The sequence below is a fragment of the Spinacia oleracea genome, chromosome 4 (genome assembly GCF_020520425.1).
Source record: "Spinacia oleracea cultivar Varoflay chromosome 4, BTI_SOV_V1, whole genome shotgun sequence".
Taxonomy (NCBI): Eukaryota; Viridiplantae; Streptophyta; class Magnoliopsida; order Caryophyllales; family Amaranthaceae; genus Spinacia; species Spinacia oleracea.
Window position 1 is genome coordinate 159703986 of NC_079490.1, and position 19991 is coordinate 159723976.

General features: G+C 40.1%; 2 protein-coding genes across 3 annotated transcripts; one reads left to right on the top strand and one right to left on the bottom strand.

Annotated features, from left to right (window-relative positions):
- The first annotated feature begins 299 nt into the window (after positions 1–299).
- On the top strand, positions 300–4547 carry LOC110786255 (mitochondrial import inner membrane translocase subunit TIM22-3). Its single transcript, XM_021990789.2, has 5 exons — positions 300–589; positions 2788–2852; positions 3213–3285; positions 3377–3430; positions 4102–4547. The coding sequence occupies exons 1-5, from the start codon at positions 391–393 to the stop codon at positions 4332–4334; spliced, it is 624 nt and encodes a 207-aa protein (XP_021846481.1). The 5' UTR covers positions 300–390; the 3' UTR covers positions 4335–4547.
- A 746-nt stretch (positions 4548–5293) lies between these two features.
- On the bottom strand, positions 5294–16557 carry LOC110786256 (uncharacterized). 2 transcript variants are annotated; one of them, XM_021990790.2, is made up of 4 exons: positions 16066–16547; positions 6158–6286; positions 5893–6077; positions 5294–5785 (listed from the first exon to the last, which is right to left on the bottom strand). In XM_021990790.2, exons 1-4 carry the CDS (start codon positions 16297–16299, stop codon positions 5407–5409), a joined length of 927 nt encoding a protein of 308 aa, XP_021846482.1. In that variant the 5' UTR covers positions 16300–16547; the 3' UTR covers positions 5294–5406. The 2 variants fall into 2 exon arrangements, with proteins under 2 accessions (XP_021846482.1, XP_021846483.1); XM_021990791.2 differs by lacking the exon at positions 6158–6286 and having other exon boundaries at positions 16066–16557.
- Positions 16558–19991: the final 3434 nt, after the last annotated feature.

A 19991-nucleotide genomic window follows, 5' to 3' on the forward strand; every position in this document is an offset into this window, starting at 1 on the left:
CCCAGTAAATCTAAAAAAATTTAAATTATGATGTTCAGATAAAGTGAACCCGTACTTGATTATCAAACCTGAATGATCCATATGACACTCATAGATTACACGGTAGCCAAATGGCTCGTCCTTTTATACTATCCAAATTGAACCGACCAAAATCAAATCTATTTTACAAGTTTGTTTGGGACGACGATTCTATATAGCATTAATATATTTATGAAACGACGGGGTTTCATAGGCATATTCGAATAAAACACCACGTTTACATAGTTTGAGAAAATATCAAAATCAAACCTAAAGATTTTCATTTCTTTACATTTCACAACATTTTCATACAACTGACTGAATAGATAGCTAAGCTAGAGAGAGAAAATAGTAGAGAGAGAAAATACGGCGATGGCGGAAAAAGCTCCAAACAACACTGACAATAGCAACAGCGATTCAGAATTCGGAAACGATGAAAACCCTAACCCTAATTCCTCTAGTAATAATGCTCTAGCTGTCAATGGATTCCCTTCTTCTTCTTTGGTCTGCCTCGTCAAGTTTGCCGGCGATACTGCTACTGGTGCTGTAATGGGCGCAATCTTCGGCTATGGTTCTCTCTCATCTTTTTTTGAGTTTTTTGTTAAATTTTATTTCATTTGTTCTTAATTTGAAGAAGTTATGAGTATTTTGGAACCATTAGGAAGTAATTTGAGTTTCTAATGTGGGATTACGATGATTCTCATGAAATTGTTCATGGAAAAGTTACAATTGGGGCTTAATTTTGACTTTTATTCTCATTTTTTTTAATGTATTTTGGTTTTATTTTCGTTTTGTCACCTTGTGATATTTTTTCTTGTGGCTAATGTAAAAATTTATTATGGTATTATAGAAATGTAGAGCGAATATGAGGTAATGATTGTTTGAGTTTGAATTATAACGGCCTATATGAAGTACCATGAAGTCATAAATGGTTGTTGCGTTTTTTAGTCTAAGGGTTCTATTGGGAAAATGCCTCTTTGGATTTTCGTGGGGGATTTACATTTGAAATTTTGAACATTCCTTTCTTGTATGGGTGCTTCTTTAGACGTACTGGGTAATTGATGTTACTGTGCTTAGTTGTATACTTCGTATATTGGAATTTTCGAACCCTTATCCACCTCTCGGACTTCAGTGACATTGGGTAATTGAAGTTGGTGCGGAGGAATTTGGTGTTAAGCTTTTGGTGGTAATAAGAATATGTGTTTTGGAATTGTCATTTGATTTTTAGCTCGAGAAGTTTTATTGTAAGATGGGCTTTGTTTTGGTTATTGTGATTGTATTATTGACCTTATTTAAAATGTCAAAACAGCTCTGAATGTGTAAAAAGTAGTTATGTCCGGTAATATGATTTCTTTTGTGCTTTTTGTTAGGGTTGCAAGGATGGTAGGCAGAACCATGCAATTCTAAGTATTATGTACTTACAACAGTTAGCAAGTTATAGGTATTGTAGGCTTTTCTAATGGCCCAAAAGTTCACTGAGTTGATGTTTAAACTTTCTAGACATGGTGACAAATCAAAAATGAAAAGTCTTGATAAGCAACATTTACTCTTTGGAGAGCTGGATGATGGAGTGAGAAATTGCTGCAAGGATAAATACTAACAGGGTAGTTCTCTTATGTGCCACAGTAATGACTAGTGAGTATAAAGAGGTACTAGGATTGTCAGAAAGGTCCTTTTTTCTTGTTTTTTATAAGTGTTGTACTATAACATGACAATATGGAGTGCAAGAAAGAGGTACAGTCGTACAGGTGCTGTTTATATTGCACAAGTAGTTGATGGTTTGGAGGCTAAACAGGGAGCTAGATATTGGGAGGTTGAATCCTATATCTTAGACCTCCACTGGTTCACGTTGATTATACGCAGTACTTATCGATGTTTATATTGACCTTTATTTCTTTGCGTTTTAGTAAAAGTTGGTATACCCCTCAAATTTGTCTCCACTACGACACTACGCAATGTAGGAAAAAAAGTCATTTGAAAAACAAATGTATTAGAAATCTTAGGAAGCCCATAGTCATTTTCTAGGGGTTAATTACGTCCCTTGATTGAGTATCCATGATCCCGATATCCCACTCATTTGTATGCATGACACGAATTAGTAGTTATAGAGATGATTAAAAACTCAAATATGCTGATTCCGTCCCATGTAAGTGGTTGATGAACCATGGGGCGGAATATGATTGTTTCCATAATTTTCCCTAAAAGGTTGTTGTACACGTTTTGATGGAGATTTGAGAATCCTGGGGTTGAATAAGTTAGCCTTGTTTTTTTGGTGTAAACAGTATGTGTGCTTTATCGTGTGAGACACAAACTCTATCACAGTGACAAGGTATTTAATGTTCATGCATAAGATAGAAAAAATATCTGGCTCGGCATGCAGGAAACCTTGAACCTTTATGGTCTTTTGGGAGATGAAATACATTGATGTTGTTTCCTTTTGCTGAAACTCTTGAAATATTGAGTTATTTTTTGTGAAACTTTCTTACAGTGTCAAATATTAGCGTAGGTATGTGGGTTGTGGCTACACTTGCGCACCTAATTACCCGACATATTACTGATTAGATTTACCTGTGCTTGATCTGCTTGGGGAGACTGCCATGTTCCTTCTCTTGCTGGCAATCATCTATGTTAAGAATTTGTTTAAGGAGTGTCTTCTCATTTGCTTGTATCTCAGTTTGTGTTGATGTATTGGTCTTATAGGATCTGATATTTGTCTGATTTGTGTGCAATCTGAAAATGATTGGCGCTACTCTGGGGTGTATGTTACAGGTGTTGGATTGTACAAGAAGCAAGGCTTCAAGGGTGCTTTCACAGAATCAGCTGCTAGTGCTAAGGTATGACTTTAGTTCTACATTTGAAATATTTGAAGCTCCAATGTCTCATGTATCCCACAAAATTTGTTGTTCTTTTTTATATTAGGTTTGTCTGATGTTATCCTCTTTATTTGATCAGTTTTCTGAATATATATTCTCGTTTTTATCCTTTTCCCATTCCCGCTGTTGTTTTTCGTTTAACATTATTGTTAAACAATAAAGCATTACTATTGCTCATTAGTATTTGTGGAAAATCAACTGTGACCTTTTTTTGTGGGATAGAGGGGTACTAATAAAACCTGTGGATTATTCTCTCTTTTTTTGCTTCGTATTTATTTTTAATATACTTTATTGAACCATCTGCTATATTCTTTCCGAAAGACATTTGCAGCATTGTCTGGGGTTCATGGTTTGGTGGTATGTCTCTTGAAGAGGATAAGAGGGAAGGATGATGGTATGGCATCTTGATCATTGTTCTTCCTTCAACTTTACCTGAAATTTAATCGTGAATCTAATATTTTGACACGTTTGCCTCTGTCTTGAAGTCATTAATTCAGGGGTGGCTGGCTGCTGCACTGGTCTTGCTGTAACTTATCCAGGTGCATAGTAATTTCTTCTTGAATGTGGTGTGGTTTTGCTGTATGCCTGTGTTTTCAATAATTTCGGTCAGTTGCATATATTTTATGCGCTTCTAGATGAGTTGGGTAGGTAATTTCTCTACAGAGGCTAGTAATTTTGTATCTATTCTGGAAACCTTACCTAGATCATTCATGTTCAGTTATATTGTTATAACTTATAAGGTATCATGACATTTCTCAGCTTCTTCTTGGCCTGATGTCTCTTTGCATTTGCCTGTATAAGAATGTCATGGTATTTCTTACTATGCCGTAAACCTATAATTAATGCCCTCGGTTTTAGTTGGTTTGCTAGTCAGAGAAAGTAGTAGTATTTGAGTAGGCTCACTTGTTTTTAACAATCTTATGATCTTTCGTAGAATAAATTCATTTCAGTGTGTTGTGTCATTGCCAAAAGGCTACAATGATGAGATGCCTTGTATCCTATCCCACTTGAGTTACCTATAGGCCTGACTGATGTAGTTGAGCAGATGATTCTCCAGAAAAGGGAAATTATATTAGATGTCTCCATATGAACTTGTGAATCATAGTTAATCTGTCTGTTACATAAGTTAACATTTACTATAGCTGGGAATATACTTGTTTCAATTAGAGTTGCACACATTGATGCGTTTCATTTTGATCTTCCGTGTCAGGTGCTCCTGGAGCTCTGTTGCAGAGCTGCCTTATGTTTGGGGGATTTGCCGTAGCCATGGAAGTCTTAAACAAAAAGCAACCAGCTATGGCACATTCCTACAACACCCGTAGTAGTTCGAATGCAATTCCTCCATTGGCTTTTCCACTTTCTGATGAATTGAAGGGACCATTCTTGTCCTTCTGTCAATCACTGAGTAAATCAAAGAAGGGCAATCACCCTTTTGCAGCATAAATCAAAGAAGATGCATATGTTGCCTTTTTTCCTTACTAGGTGTATGTTCTTGAGATGTTATTATGAAGCTCCATATATATAAATCGGGATCATGTTTTGCAACCTCTTCTTCATCGTTCTTACTCATTACTTTAGATGTAGTTAGCTTATTCATTTACTCTTTTTTGCCCCCTTGAGTAATTGAAGGATTTTAGCTTTTTTGAGTTGAGCAAATCCATCTTGATTATCTTTATGAGTTGAGCATGCAATTGAGACCTAATTTGGTAACTTTCTATCCATTGCCACGTGTAATGTTTTCCCTATAATGATTTGGACCTTTAATTTCGAGGAAGAAGAATGTGATTTCCAAGATGTTGGGAGTTTAAGATGGATGGTAGCGCGAAAAAAGTATAGTAGGAAGGTTGATGTGTACAGTTTTGGGTTATGAGTGAACGAGATGGTTCAAGGGTTTGGTAATACGAGTCCTGTTCAAGTTGCTTATGGTGTTACTAATAACAACTTGAGGCCTGAAATTTCAAACGAGTGTCCGAAGTTTACGAGATTGTTGATTGAACGTTGTTGGAATAAGAACCCGAGAAGAGGCCCGGCCCGGCCCGAGTTTGAGGAGATTGTCAAGGTTTTGGAGATGTTTGATGGTACTCAACAAGAGAACATCAAGATGTTTCGCCAATGTGTTAGTTAGGATCGCAACAAGGGGTTGGTTTCGGAAGCTTTGTATCTCCCTATACTCGTCTTTCTTTTTTTGGTGTTAGTAGCCGGTTCACCCTTAGGGCTAATTTGGATTCGGGGACAAAATTTTGCTTTGGACTACAAATTGAGCACCTAAATAATGGAATCCTTGTGCATCAAATAACATACACAGAAAAGGTACTGAAAAGTTTCTCTTTGGATCAAGCACATCCATTGAGTAGTCCAATGGTTGTAAGATCCCTTAATGTGGATAAAGACCCATTCTGCCCTCGAGAAAACGAATGCTGAATGCTAATTAAGAGTTAATTAAGTCACTGATATCTGATGGTGTGCAACATTACCAAAGATTAGATTGTAATGTTAAAGACATTGTGATGAAATGTTACACAATACGCATCTCTGTTGTTTCAAGTTTTTCCACCACTTGGGGAAGACCGTAAAATGTTGCTAAATAAGACAGAGCTTCTTCATTGTTAGCACACACTTTCCAGAGGGAGTCCACCTCTCCCTTTGCAAGGTTTCCCCAACGTCCACATTCATCGAAAAAATCTAGTAGCTTGGAGTAGTATTCATCATAATTCATGACCAAGAATGGAACTGGAAGCTGCGATCCTATTCGCTGTAGCTGAATTAGTGTTAGAATCTCAAATATCTCATCCAGAGTTCCAATTCCACCAGGAAGTGCAATTATAGCTGTCCGATCCGAGGGGCTGTTTCTCACTGCAGCATCCACAAACCCATGTTTCCTTGCTGAGAAAAACCTGCATGTACACAAATTAAGTATGCAGACGTGAAACCATTAACCATGCATCAGAGTAAAGATGGTTGTGAGTACGAGCACAAAGTCGTGGGCCTCATAGTTGGGTACCTGCAAGTAAGATAAGTATCATGAGGAAGGTAAGGATGAGAGCCAGTTGAAGACCATTGACCAGCTTCTTTCTCGATCTTAAATCCGCCAACCGGCTTTCCAGCTTGCAGCGCACCTTTAATGGCTGCATCCATTAATCCCGGACCAGCTCCTGTCCATGTTGTGCAATCCAATAGATTTGCAACCTGCAATCCAATTAATTTGGGATAAGTGTCCTAGTGAAGAAGAGCAAGAGTTAGAATGTGGGAGTAGCTCACTAGCTTGCCTCTCTGCTAAGCTCAAGTGCTTCCCTATAATGTGGATGATTAGACCCTGGTCTTGCAGACCCGACATAGATAACTCCCCTACCTAACCTGTTAATTAGTTCATAACACCGTTCAATCTCCTTCCTAACCTTCAAAAGCATAAATACAAAAGAGCACCATATCAGCCACTGAGAAACACAAGGGAAAAAAATTACAGCATAAACTTACGTTAGATTATTGTATGCAGAAAATTACAGAACAAGCAAAGTTACTACCAAAAAGAGGGAAATGGGCGATTCCAGAAAAAAGCAAAACAACATCAAAGAAAATATAAAACATAAAGACCTCCAAGAATTATAGTGCTAAAGCCTGTAACAATATTACAGCTTAGGATACGGCCTGTGACTCTTCTTCATAGATTAGGGAGGGGATTATTTTGCTAAGTAGAAAACCAAAGACAACAGAAGTTGGTCTTTACGAGAATTTCTCAGCAAGTCCACTGCTTTTTCACCAGCTGTTGCTGTTTCTTTAGCTTGGTAAATTGTATTTTACCACCTATAAAAATCGAAAAATTGTTTTTTACCACCTAAAAAACTAAAACTTGTATTTTACCACCTAAAAAAGAATAAAAACTTATTTTTTACCTCCTAAAAACAAAAAAGTAGATGCAATCTTTATGTGTGGCTACCTAATTCAATTTCTCTCCAATTTTTTACACTCCCTTTATGTATTTCTTTAACTCTTTCACCCTTCTCTCTTTATTTTCATTAAACTTTGTTAATTTTATGAATTAATAATGGTGAAAAATTATGTGAATTCATGGAAAATAAGAAAGCGTGGGAAGAGAAGAGAGTTAATTACATGAAATAGTGGGAAAAAAAGAACATATATGAAATATTACCGTTATTGTGGCCCCCGCATAACATTTTCATCTATTTTCCCATTTTCCAGGTGGTAAAAAACAATATTTAAAAAAAAATTAGGTGGTAAAATACAAGTTTTAGTTTTTAGGTGGTAAAAACAATGTTTTGATTTTTTTAGGTGGTAAAAAACAATTTATCCTAAATATTCTGACTCCTGTGCCCCAAACATGAAGACTAAGGATAGAAGTAAAGTGGATGAAAGGAAGCCTCCATAACTAGAAAGAGAATGAAACCATAGAACTGGGAGTTCAGTCAAAGTTAGATTATTGGTTTCCACTTTCCCAAGAAATTATGGAAGTACTGTTGATTACCGAATCATGAAGAGATTATCTTTCAAAATAACTTAATTTGCACTCGTAATCTAATTTTTAATCCACCTAAGAGTTAAAATTTTCCTGGAGATTTCATGGAACATTAACGAGGAAATACGAGAAATTGTTTTCAGAAATTAGAATATAATCATATATGCAAGTGCAACCAGCCATTTCCTGCCGTTGTATACAAGAAACAATCTAGCTTGTAGTAAACTACAGCAGCAGCTAAAACAATATTACTTTGAAACATGATTCCCCATACTTTTAGGTAAACAATTGATTCAGAGTGATATTCACATGAATTCTCAAAAGAAAGCTCTAACTCTCAAGTCTCAACTACCTAAGTATAGATTCTCAAAAGAAAGCTCCACCTCAGTAATATGTGCGTCGGTTTTCGATAGCTTAAGGGCTCATATTTCAGTAAAGGACCTCTGAGAATCATAAATCTTTTAGAGACAGCCGTCTGTTAAGTACACAAATAATTCCCTAGATGGTCTACATCGTCCATCCCTGGTATTTTTATGTTGTCCTGAAGCTGTCAAGATTTGTTGATACATTCTAGTCTGCTACTTTGTTAGTCCTCATTTCTATACAAGTATACAATAATCATTCTGGAAAAATAAGGGAGGAACATAGTGAAACCTCTCTTCAGTGCTAAGAAGAGGTGCATTCGTGATATTCCATGTCTCATGCGGATTATCAGCTACCTAACACAAGCACACAACCCTTCCTAAGAATCTATCAAGCAAAAAGCGGAGCTGTTTCTAGCTTGGTTTGAAATCCTGTGCTCCAAACCTAAAAACTAGGGATAAAAGGGAAATGGATGCAAGGAAGCCTCTGTCATCTAGCCAATGTAACCTTAACGAGAATCATGCAGAAAAAAGCTGGATAATCGATTCCCACTTTCCCATGGGAATATAGAATCACCCTTCTTTACAGACATGGAAAGTTTTTGTTTGAAGATGATCTAGTTTCTCTCTACCAGATATCTAAACTTCTCCTATGGAATTTGTTCGGGATCCCTGTGGGACCACTTTTTACATGAATTACCAAAATACCCCTCCTAAGGGAAATTACTCAAATACCCTCAAACACAAACCTCTTGATGGGCTCAGATCAGAACTTAGGGGCCCATATCTCAGCCTCCTACAGGCCCAAGATTTCACACCCCTACACTTGCCCATATTTACTAATAATGCCATCCTGCATTACTATAAATATGTCTCACCTAATCATTATTCAGGTATGCAATTATTCCCAAACTCACTCTCTGACTACTTTCTCTCTCTAACAAGGACTGACTTGAGCGTCGGAGAGGGTTTTCTCGGGAACCCCCCGAGCAAGTTTACGTTTGCTCCCTTTTGTAGGAAAACGACAGCCGATTGGAGGAAAATAACAGTCAAGTTGACGAGGTTTCCCCTATTTTCTCACTTAGCAATTTCTTCGCAGAAACAGTTGGCGCCGTCTGTGGGGAAGTCAACTACAAGCCATGGTTAACACTCGACGAACCAGGCCACATTCCTCCTCTCATCGGTCAGAGTCTCATCCCAATTACCTGCTGATGTCTACTCCACGCAACGGGGACGATCGCGACGGTGATCAAGAGCATGAGAACCAACAGCCCCATGTTGAGAGTCACCTTGAGAACTTGGTCACCAAAAAGGATCTGGAGCATATGGCTGCCCAATTCAATGAGGTTATCCGTGGCCTCCAAGGGGCGGGAGAAGGACCTTCAAGGAGACAGCCAAACCGCCCTATTAGTTCAAGGGTGAGCACATCATCTCATACTATCCACAGGGCACAGCCTCGAAGTGTGAAGGACAGGCTAGGTGACAGGGGTGAGGCACAACCTCGCCCTCACCAACCAAGGGTCATCCAAGATGCACGCCGAATAATTGAAGAACGACAACTGCATAGAGGAGACCTTGATGCTCGAGACCTCTTGCACAGGAGGTGCCTCGAACAAGCCAAAGAGGCCATTAGGAATGATAGGATCACCCGAGGTCTACCCCCCTCTAGTGCTAAGACTACTGCCTCCGCACGAGACCACCCCACTCCTTCAAGGCAAGTCGAACCAATCGAAGTTAGCTCTCGAAGGACATCTCCCAGTAGGCACTCACCTTCTCCTATAAGGAGACGTCACTCACCCCCTAGCCGGGTTAGAGGCCATTACCCCAGGTCAAGAGTTTCACCCCCCGATCAACAGCCAGGAGCTCATTCATCTTCTCATCGCCCAAGGCAACGCTCACCCTCAAGAATAGGAAGGAGCCCTCCACGCCGTGAGCGAACATACTCGCCTCTCCCAGAGAGTAGAGGTAGACATGCCTATCCAAGAGGAAGATGGGGCTCCCCTCCACCAAGAAATGATAGGCACAAGCACACTTCAACCTTACAGGAGGCTCTCACTCCCTTCTCCCAAGAGATAATGAACACCCCTCGCCGAGACAAAGTGAAGGCCCCTACCATCGAGCCTTTCGATGGAATTACGGATCCAGAAGAGCACATGGCCACCTATGCGGCTCAAATGAATGTTCAGACTGGGTGTGGAGCTACTTGGTGCAGGTACTTCCCCACCACCTTGAAGGGTCTTGCACTTATCTGGTCCAACAAGCACGTGCCAAAGGGGAGTATCAAGAGCTACATGGAACTTGAAAAGGTGTTCATCAGCCAATTCGCTGAGGGTCGAAAACATCAAAAGACATTAACTTGATGGCGGTCAGACAAGGAGAGACGAAGACTCTTCGCAACTATATCAAGAGGTTCAATGAAGAAGTCCTAAAGATACACAATCTCAAAGACGAAACCAAGTTCGCAGCCCTCTTGGCGGGGCTTCAGCCGGATGACTTCAATTTCGAGTTGATCAAGTCCGGGGTGTCCAACCTCGAAGAAGCAATGGAGAAGGCCCAAAGGCACATTCAAGCCGTAGATATTTGTAAGATCAATTGGGGTGGTGGGAGTGGAACAAGGCAAAAACAAAAGCCCAATTGGGGAGAGAACGCAAAATCTGACAAGAAGAAGAAAGAAAACGACAGCCACGACCAAACTCGACCCTCCCTCAAAAAGTCAGATCTGGTTGATGACCATGGTGAGGATCCGAGGTACAACCGCAATAGGCGAGAGATTTACCTTGATCTCAAAGAAAAAGACATCCTCCCTAAGCCACCTGCAATCCGTACGCCCGAAGCAAAGCGAGACAAGTCACTTTGGTGTGAGTTTCACCACGAGTGCGGGCACAGCACAAAGAACTGTAGGGAGCTGAAAAAGGCACTGGATCACTTGGCTGACAAGGGCAAGCTGAATAATTACTTAAGGAAGAATCCTCCCCCAAAAGCAAAAGCCAAAGAAAAGGAGTCCCCTAGTGATGATACGGGAGACTACATTGGAGTGATAGCCGGAGGCTTGGCAACAGGTAGGTCGGTGAGCAAGGCGAAGGGTAGCTTATGGGCACTTGAACATCAAGTCCTAAAAGTGGCATCGACTTCTCAAACATCCCCGGTGATGACATTTGGTGGGAGCACTAGCCATCCAACTCAAGAGTCCCATGACGATCCCCTGGTCATCGAGATAAAAATCGCTAACTCAACGGTAGGGCGAGTGTTAGTGGATAGTGGATCATCGGCCGACATCATTACTCTAAAGTGTCTAGAAGGGCTCAACTATTCCAAAGATGATCTAAAAACCATCTCCCAACCACTCATTGGGTTCGGAGGTCAAGCCGTCTATCCCCAAGGCACTATCAAGCTACCCGTCAGGCTGGGTCCCAAGAACAAAGGAAGGCGATTACTAGTAGAATTTCTTGTTGTTGATATCTCCTTACCATACAACATCATCTTAGGTCGGCCTCTACTAAACAAAATAAAAGTCGCAATCTCTGTGTATCAACTTCTCATGCAGTTTGAGTTGGAAGATGGCACCGTGGGAGAAATCTTTGGGGATCAACAAGTGGGAAGGCGATGTTATATTAACAGCCTCAAGAGAGGAACAAGTACCCCCCATCCACTGGGTAAGAAAGCCAAGCCGGAAGGGACTCGAAACACCTTAAGGCAACCTCTCCCTCGTCCATGGACCGGCGACAACCTTAGAAGGTTTTATGTTCAATCTCCTATGCATTTCTCCCTTTCTCAAAAGTACTAAGCTTTATAGCTCACAACCATAGTTTTCAATGATGAAAGTGGGGGTAGATACATGTAAGCCCGCCATAGGCTAAATAACATTCCATCATTGTAAACGAATTTTGCAATGTATCAAGGCAGTAAAGAGCTCGACGGATATTACATAGGATTTTTTTTTTAGAATGCTGTAATGTAGAAGCCAAACACTGGCCAAACAAGCTCAGCATACATCAAAAGGAAAAGACAAGCCAAGTTCAAACATATGAACTCACTCTTATACTTAGCAAAATAATCTAAGTCATTTTCCAGAATGGTGCTTCATTGTTCGCCCAATCATGGGGCTCATTAGCTCCTTTGGAGAACAACATCCCATTCCCATACTTAGAAAAATTATCTAAGTCATTTCCAAGAATGGCGCATCATCGTTCGCCCAAGCATGGGGCTCATTAGCTCCTTTGGAGAACAACAGCCCATTCCCATACTTAGCAAAATATCTAAGTCATTTTCAAGAATGGTGCATCATCGTTCGCCCAAGCATGGTGCTCATTAGCTCCTTTGGAGAACAACAGCCCATTCCCATACTTAGCAAAATAATCTAAGTCATTTTCAAGAATGGGGCATCATTGTTCGCCCAAGCATGGGGCTCATTAGCTCCTTTGGAGAACAACAGCCCATTCCCATACTTAGCAAAATATCTAAGTCATTTTCAAGAATGGTGCATCATCGTTCGCCCAAGCATGAGGATCATTAGCTCCTTTGGAGAACAACAACCCATTCCCATACTTAGCAAAATATCTAAGTCATTTTCAAGAATGGGGCATCATTGTTCGCCCAAGCATGGGGCTCATTAGCTCCTTTGGAGAACAACAGCCCATTCCCATACTTAGCAAAATAATCTAAGTCATTTTCAAGAATGGTGCATCATCGTTCGCCCAAGCATGGGGCTCATTAGCTCCTTTGGAGAACAACAGTCCATTCCCATACTTAGCAAAATATCTAAGTCATTTTCAAGAATGGTGCATCATCGTTCGCCCAAGCATGGGGCTCATTAGCTCCTTTGGAGAACAGCAGCCCATTTCCATACTTAGCAAAATAATTTAAGTCATTTTCAAGAAAGGTGCATCATCGTTCGCCCAAGCATGGGGATCGTTAGTCCCTTTGGAGAACAGAAGCCCATTCCCATACTTAAAAAAAAACAATCTAAGTCATTTTTAAGAATGGTGATTCATTGTTCGCTCATGACTTGCACCAACAGCCCAACTTAAGGACATCAAGTTATGGACATGAAATGGCAGCCCGAGTTTCAGCGCTCCCTTATGGGTCTGCAACGCACCATCATGCGCCGCAAGCAGAAGCCATGGCAGCAGAAAGCAGAAGCCATGGCACAATCATGTGCAAAAAGTAAAAGCCATGACTCCATCATGTATGGCAAGTAGAAGCCATCGCACCATCATGTGCGGCAAGTAGAAGTCATCGCACCATCATGTGCGGCGAGTAGAAGCCACCTAGCTTTGGCCTTGACCTGCTCTCACCTCGCACTTAAACCAACCGCCTAAACTTTGGGCTCAGCTCGTCCGAATGATCAAGCATGCCCTCATGGGCGGAAAACGACAGCCACATCCGGGTGTGCATCAGCCATGATCTCAAGCACGTGGACGTTCAAAGAGCATTTCCATACTTAGGAAAAATTATAAGTCCTTGGAACTTGGACAGCTCGGCAAACAACCACTCCACAAGGGGCTTGGCCTACCCAGCACACGCAAAACAACAGCCCAAGGGCGCGAGATAACAGCTGTGCTTAACGCTCACCCCTTAGAGCTACATGGCACCATCATGTGTGGCAAGTAGAAGCCATGGCACAATCATGTGCAGAAAGTAGAAGTCATGGCACCATCATGTGCAGCAAGTAGAAGCCATGGCACCATCATGTGCAACAAGCAGAAGCCATGGCACCATCATGTGTGGCAAATTAGAAGCCACCTAGCCTTGGCCTGCTCTCACCTCGCACACAAACCAACCGCCAAAGCTAGAGCTCAGCACGCAAGCCTTGCGCGGAAAACAACCGCCATACAAGGCCTAGAGCGCGTCGCTAACCTAATGCCCAGCCAGGGCCATATACTTAGGAAAAACCCAAGTCCTTGGATTATGAAAAACAACCGCCCAACATCGGGCTCAGATAGCTCGCCATCTCGTCTATCTCATGGTGCGAGCATGGCCTTGACAATGCGTATCAATGCCCTCGTACACACAGTGACCGCACACCCACGCGCGGTAAAACAACCAACCACGCCCGATTCCATGGGCAACGAAGAACAGCCCCGCCCGCTCTAACGCGAACAACGCCCAACTCGGTGCGGGCAAGAGCAGCCATGAACGACGACGAGGACGGATGCGGGCGACGACGAAAAACAGTCGCCCAGCCCATGGAGATCGACAGCCAGGCTAAGCCATCAGAGCCGTCCACGACAATGCGGGCAAGTGTAGCCCTGCTCGCCTAACCCGCGTGCCACGCGGGTGTGATAGCTGCCAAAAACAACAGCCAAACATGCCCAGCCAACGCAAAAAAAAAAAAAAAACAACCACGCGAGGAACAACCATGCCCTCGCCCTGCCATGGTCGCACGCACACTGATGGCCCCGACACAACAACTCACGCACGAAACAACAACCATATGCGCAACATTAAAAGCCATTCTCTTAGACTAAAGGGATAAAGGATCACTCAAAAAGTGGCTGTTGTTTTGCAACTAAATGCCAAAACAAATGGAGTTTTCTAAGGAAAAGTGAAGTGAATGGATGATATATTAATGCAGCTAAAGACCAATAGTACATCTCATGGCCCATTTTATCAACTCCATAATAAGGGGTGACATCATCATCACAAAGGAATAGCCAACTCTTGTATTCTAAATGCAAAGTAACCGCCCAAAAGAAGTTGAAGCAAAAACACATTTCTACTCGCCAACTCCAATAATACCTAAGGCACGTTGATTATTGGCGGTTATTATACAGCGCAACTACATAAAACAACAGCCCGTGCGCGAAACAACAGCCCGGGCGCGAAACAACAGCCATACGCGCACGGATATGCCGCCCAGCTCGCAAAGAATAACGGCCAACTTGGATATCCACTATCCAAGAATTGAATTTTGCCATTATAGTACAAAATAACAGCCAAGCACATGTCCTCAAATTCCAACAAAATAGCAGCCATGTCATAAATTCAACCTCACCTCCATTTGCCACATCCTACTGGACCCACAAAAGTGTAGTACTCCTCACCATTTGCAAAATAAAAGGCATACAGCATGCTGCTCCTCGCCCTACTTTTGGGACATACCAAAGCAATATTCTCATCTATTTTATCAAACACTACGAGGTTTTATCAACTACAAAACCGAGTATTATATTTTACTCCGCCAAACACACAAGCCTGGAGACGACTAGTCTTGCAAATTTGGCGTGGGGCTAATGTTCGGGATCCCTGTGGGACCACTTTTTACATGAATTAACAAAATACCCCTCCTAAGGGAAATTACTCAAATACCCTCAAACACAAACCTCTTGATGGGCTCAGATCAGAACTTAGGGGCCCATATCTCAGCCTCCTACAGGCCCAAGATTTCACACCCCTACACTTGCCCATATTTACTAATAATGCCATCCTGCATTACTATAAATATGTCTCACCTAATCATTATTCAGGTATGCAATTATTCTCAAACTCACTCTCTGACTACTTTCTCTCTCTAACAAGGACTGACTTGAGCGTCGGAGAGGGTTTTCTCGGGAACCCCCCCGAGCCAGTTTACGTTTGCTCCCTTTTATAGGAAAACGACAGCCGATTGGAGGAAAATAACAGCCAGGCTGACGAGGCTTCCCCTATTTTCTCACTTAGCAATTTCTTCGCAGAAACAGAATTCATGAAGCATAAACTGAGAATAAAACAAGAAAGCGTCTACTAAGTAATGATGTTAAGCAGTCCTTGGACACTACTGCTGGTTCTCAATCTCAAATCTCCAAAATGAGTTCCAGGAGAAGTATAGAGGTATGCAGTGTGAACTTTTTCCAACTGAGAAGAGAGTGTGCATATGGTCTATGTTACTCAATATCAGCTAACAGTGTCAGAATCCAGAACAGGTAAACCTCAATTCTATATCTGCACAGCAAATTCCAGAAATGGAAAGGAGACTACTCAGACTATCCCCATTGCCGAAAACAGGCACCACAAATCACGGCAATCTATATAATGAAGTGAAGTTTTATAACTTTGCAACCCTGTAAATTATTGATTGTATAAGATTTCAAATCGTACCAGCTGTACTAATCTTATTTTAGGCTCCGATTTGGAAATCTACAGTAACAAGCTGCTTTACCCTAGTTTTCTGAACCCCAGATGATTTCATACATTATTCAAACTCAAATTCAGATTCATCAATCAATTAAACAAAGAAATTAACTACATGAACCATACCCATCAGTAAGTCAACTAAGTTAATTACAACCCACATTTACCATAATATTTGAGCAACAAAGTTTTCAATAATTGCATAAATTTAACAAATCAAACAAGATTATACCTCATTTGCGCTTGTTCTTTCCTCAAAATCAATCATATCATTTCTTTTGCAGCAGATGGGAACCCCAACTCCAATCTTCTGAAACCTCATCGGCCTTCTAGCTAGATCAAAATTAATCAAATGGGTTACACCTCTTTGCTTAAAAGATTGCAACTTCGGAACGAATTTTTCAGAATATTCAGCAATTGAAACACGGGAACAGCCCCATGAACTGATCATATTCGCACTTCCCATTTTGAGTAAGCACGGGAATCGGCGTTTCCTGTACGGCACGACGGGTCGTCACTAAACTGGCCGGTAAAGGGTCGTTTCAGCCGTTGCACAACGGCTCTCTTGAGAATTTTCTTCTACTGTTTAGGGCTCAGCTCAGCTCACCTCACCTCACCTCACTTCAACAGTCCAAAACGAGCAACCATTTTTATTTGCCGAAAATGAAGAATGTAAAAGGTACTTTATCTCTTGCATGTTAAACAGCCCCACCACACCACGAAATGTCAGCTAAGGAAGTACTCCCCCGTCCCAATTTTGTAGTCAATCATCAACTCAAAACACTGAGTTTATAAAAAAAGTGCAATATGATACTCTAGTCTGTATAAACTGAAATATAGTGCATTGATAATTGGAATTGTATAAGAAAGTAGAATAGTATACAGGTAAAATAATACAGTATACACTATTCGTCCCTTAATACTCGCACCGCTTTTTTTTTCAAATCGTCCCTTAATACTTACACCACTTCTGTAAATGGAAATTTTTACCAATATTATATTATTTCTTATACTTACCTATTAAGGCCATGTTCTTTTTGGCTTAATTTCAGCTTTATGACTTATTTGGCAGTTCAGTTCAGTGCAGTTCAGTTCAGTTCAGGAGCATTCAGTTCAGTTCAGTTCAGTTCAGTTCAGGAGCGTTCAGTTCAGTTCAGTTCAGTTTAATTCAGTTTAATTCAATTCAATTTAATTTAATAATAATAATAATAATAATAATATTATTATTATTTATATTATTGTATTACTCATTATTTATATTTATATTATTATATTATTATATTAATTATTATTTATATTTATATTATTATATTACATATTATTATTATTTATAACTAATTATTTATACTAATTAGTTACGGATTATTAGTTATTAATTATTTAGTTATTAGTTATTAAATATGAATTATTATTATTATTATTATTATTATTATTATTATTATTATTATTATTTATCATTATTGTAATTATTTAGTAATCAATTACAGATTATTATTATTATTTATTATATAGTTATTTAGTTATTAATTAATAAGTATTCTTTAGTTATTAGTTAACATTATTATTTATTATTTATTATTTATTATTTATTTATTATTATTTATTTATTATTATTTATTATTTATTTCGGTAATATATTCAGTTCAGTTAAGTTCAGTTAAGTTCAGTTCAGGAGCATTTAGTTCAGTTCAGTTCAGTACAATTCAGTTCAGTGTAGTTCAGTTCAGCTCTAAAGAACAGGGCCTAACTCACCTACACTCCTACTCCCTACAAAAACTCATTTAAAAATTCACATTCTCACTCACCACTCTCCACCCCTTACACATTTCCCACTAACTATATTAAAATAATAACCCAATATCAACTAAAACTTATTAAATTAATAAGTCAATTCAAATGATTTAAACTCCGCACAGGTCAAATCGGTGCGAATATTAAGGGACGGAGGGAGTATATTACATATAGAAATGAAATATAGTACAGTATATGAGGAGATTTTCAATCCATTTATAATTATTATACTACACGGAAAAATGAGAAATTTAATGACCAAATATACAAACAGGATTATAAGATGTCCGATTTGAAAAACAGGACTATAAATTTGGGATGAGAGTAAAGAAATTTCAATGAAGTTATACGAAAAACTTAGATTGACAAAAGAGTTGTCTAACCTTAATGCTAGAGTTACCCTCACGGTAGATTTTGCGACTTGAAATCTGATTCTATTATTAACCCGTATTCTCTCCGTCCCTTTTTTTTTATTGCTCTATTAAAGAAAGTTCACTTTATCAAGAATTGAGTGTAAATAAAGTATATGGGATAACAAAGTAGTTTCATGAAGAGAGAGCAAGTGAGAAAACTTACAGTTTAAAATACGGTTTTTTCATGAAATGCCCCCAAGGTTTGCAAAAACGCACCAAATACCCTCGTGTCTTTCGAATCACATAATATACCCCTATTTTTGCCTAAGTTTGCACCAAATACCCCTAATCCGACCTTCCGTTAGTCCTCCGTTAAGTCATGTTTATAATTCACAGAATGCCCCTATTTTTAAACTTATTGCACAATATACACCTATTTGTAAACTAAGTTGCACTAAATATCCAAACTGCTTTTTTTTTTTCTTTTCTCTCCATCCCTTCCTTCTCTTTTCCTGATCCATCTTCTCCGGTGCACTCCATTGTTCTACAACCGCCAACATAAGAATCAACGTGCAAACAATCAAATTCGAAAAATCAATTACTTCCATTCACACTAATCGCCCACAAATTGGACTGAGATTGGAGAAACAAGAAGGGCGGACCCAGAGAAGAACATACAGGATTGAGCTACTTAAAACACAAAGGCTGCAAGAATTAAACCACTTTATCAAAGATATTCATATCAACAACACTTACAACAACATTTACAGAGAATTCCTTAACTAAGTGCTTCATACTATCTTAGTAGTAAGTCAGAAACCTTAGAATTAGAATTCGATTCTGGAAATCCACCACCATAAATCCATAATCAATGTCTGCTTCTACATTGACTCCCAATTTTCTTCAAACAGTCTCCACTCAATTTTACTCACTCTCCCAATTCCCAATTCCCAACACCCTCAACTTCTCGAATTTCATTCAATTGCAAATCAAAATACCCAATTTCGTCAAAATCAACTTCAATTCTAACCCTAAATGCAGCACTTTTTGACCCTTTTGTGCTTCAAATTGCAGAAACTTTTGAAGACTCTCTCTCCTCTTCATCTTCTTCAACTCCCTTACCTTTGCAGAAACTAAGGGATTCGTCCTCCGAATCCCTTCTTTCTCTATTGCTCGTTGCACTTGAGTGGGTCAATGAATCGACGGTGCAACCGAGGATGTTGAACCCTGGGCCGAGATCGGCCTCCGCCGGCGACCAGAGAACGGAAATCGGACGCCGTCGGCTATCAGAGAGCAGGAGGAAGAACAACTTCGTTTTTTGCACCGCCGCGAAACTTCCGCACCACCGGAGAATCGACAACCTTCCCAATGCGGCCACCGGAGAACGACCACCCTCCGCGAAGCCAAGTCGACCACCATCAACATCTGATTTAAGTGATCCTCCGGATCACTGTCGGCGACCAGAGATCGGCCTCCGCCGGCGACCAGAGAGCGGAGATCGGACGTCGCCAGCGACCAGAGAGCAGGAGGATCTACCCAGAATTACTGGGTTTCGAGTAGGTTGAAGCTTGAAGAACAAGGGAGAGGAGAGAGAAATAGAAGAATATGAGATTTTTTTTTTTTGAGTTTCTGTCAAAGGGAAGGTAAGTAAATGGGGTCATAACACAATTAAGGGCAAAATAGTAAAACTCCACTAACGGTAGACTAACGCCGTTAACTGTTAGGTGCATCTCATGAACAGTACGGATAAATAGGGGCATATTATGTTAATCGAAACACGCGAGGGTATTTGGTGCGTTTTTGTAAACCTCGGGGGTATTTCATGAAAAAACCGTTTAAAATATGGTACGATCTCAAAGGGACATCTAAACAAAAAAAACAATAAAGGACGGATTCTAATTGGATTGATTATCCGTGGATGGTCCATAAACGTATGCTTGCTTTTAGAGTGTTAAAGAGTATCCATGTATGAAAATAAAATTCATCTAAACTTTATGCAAGAAACGTCCCACAA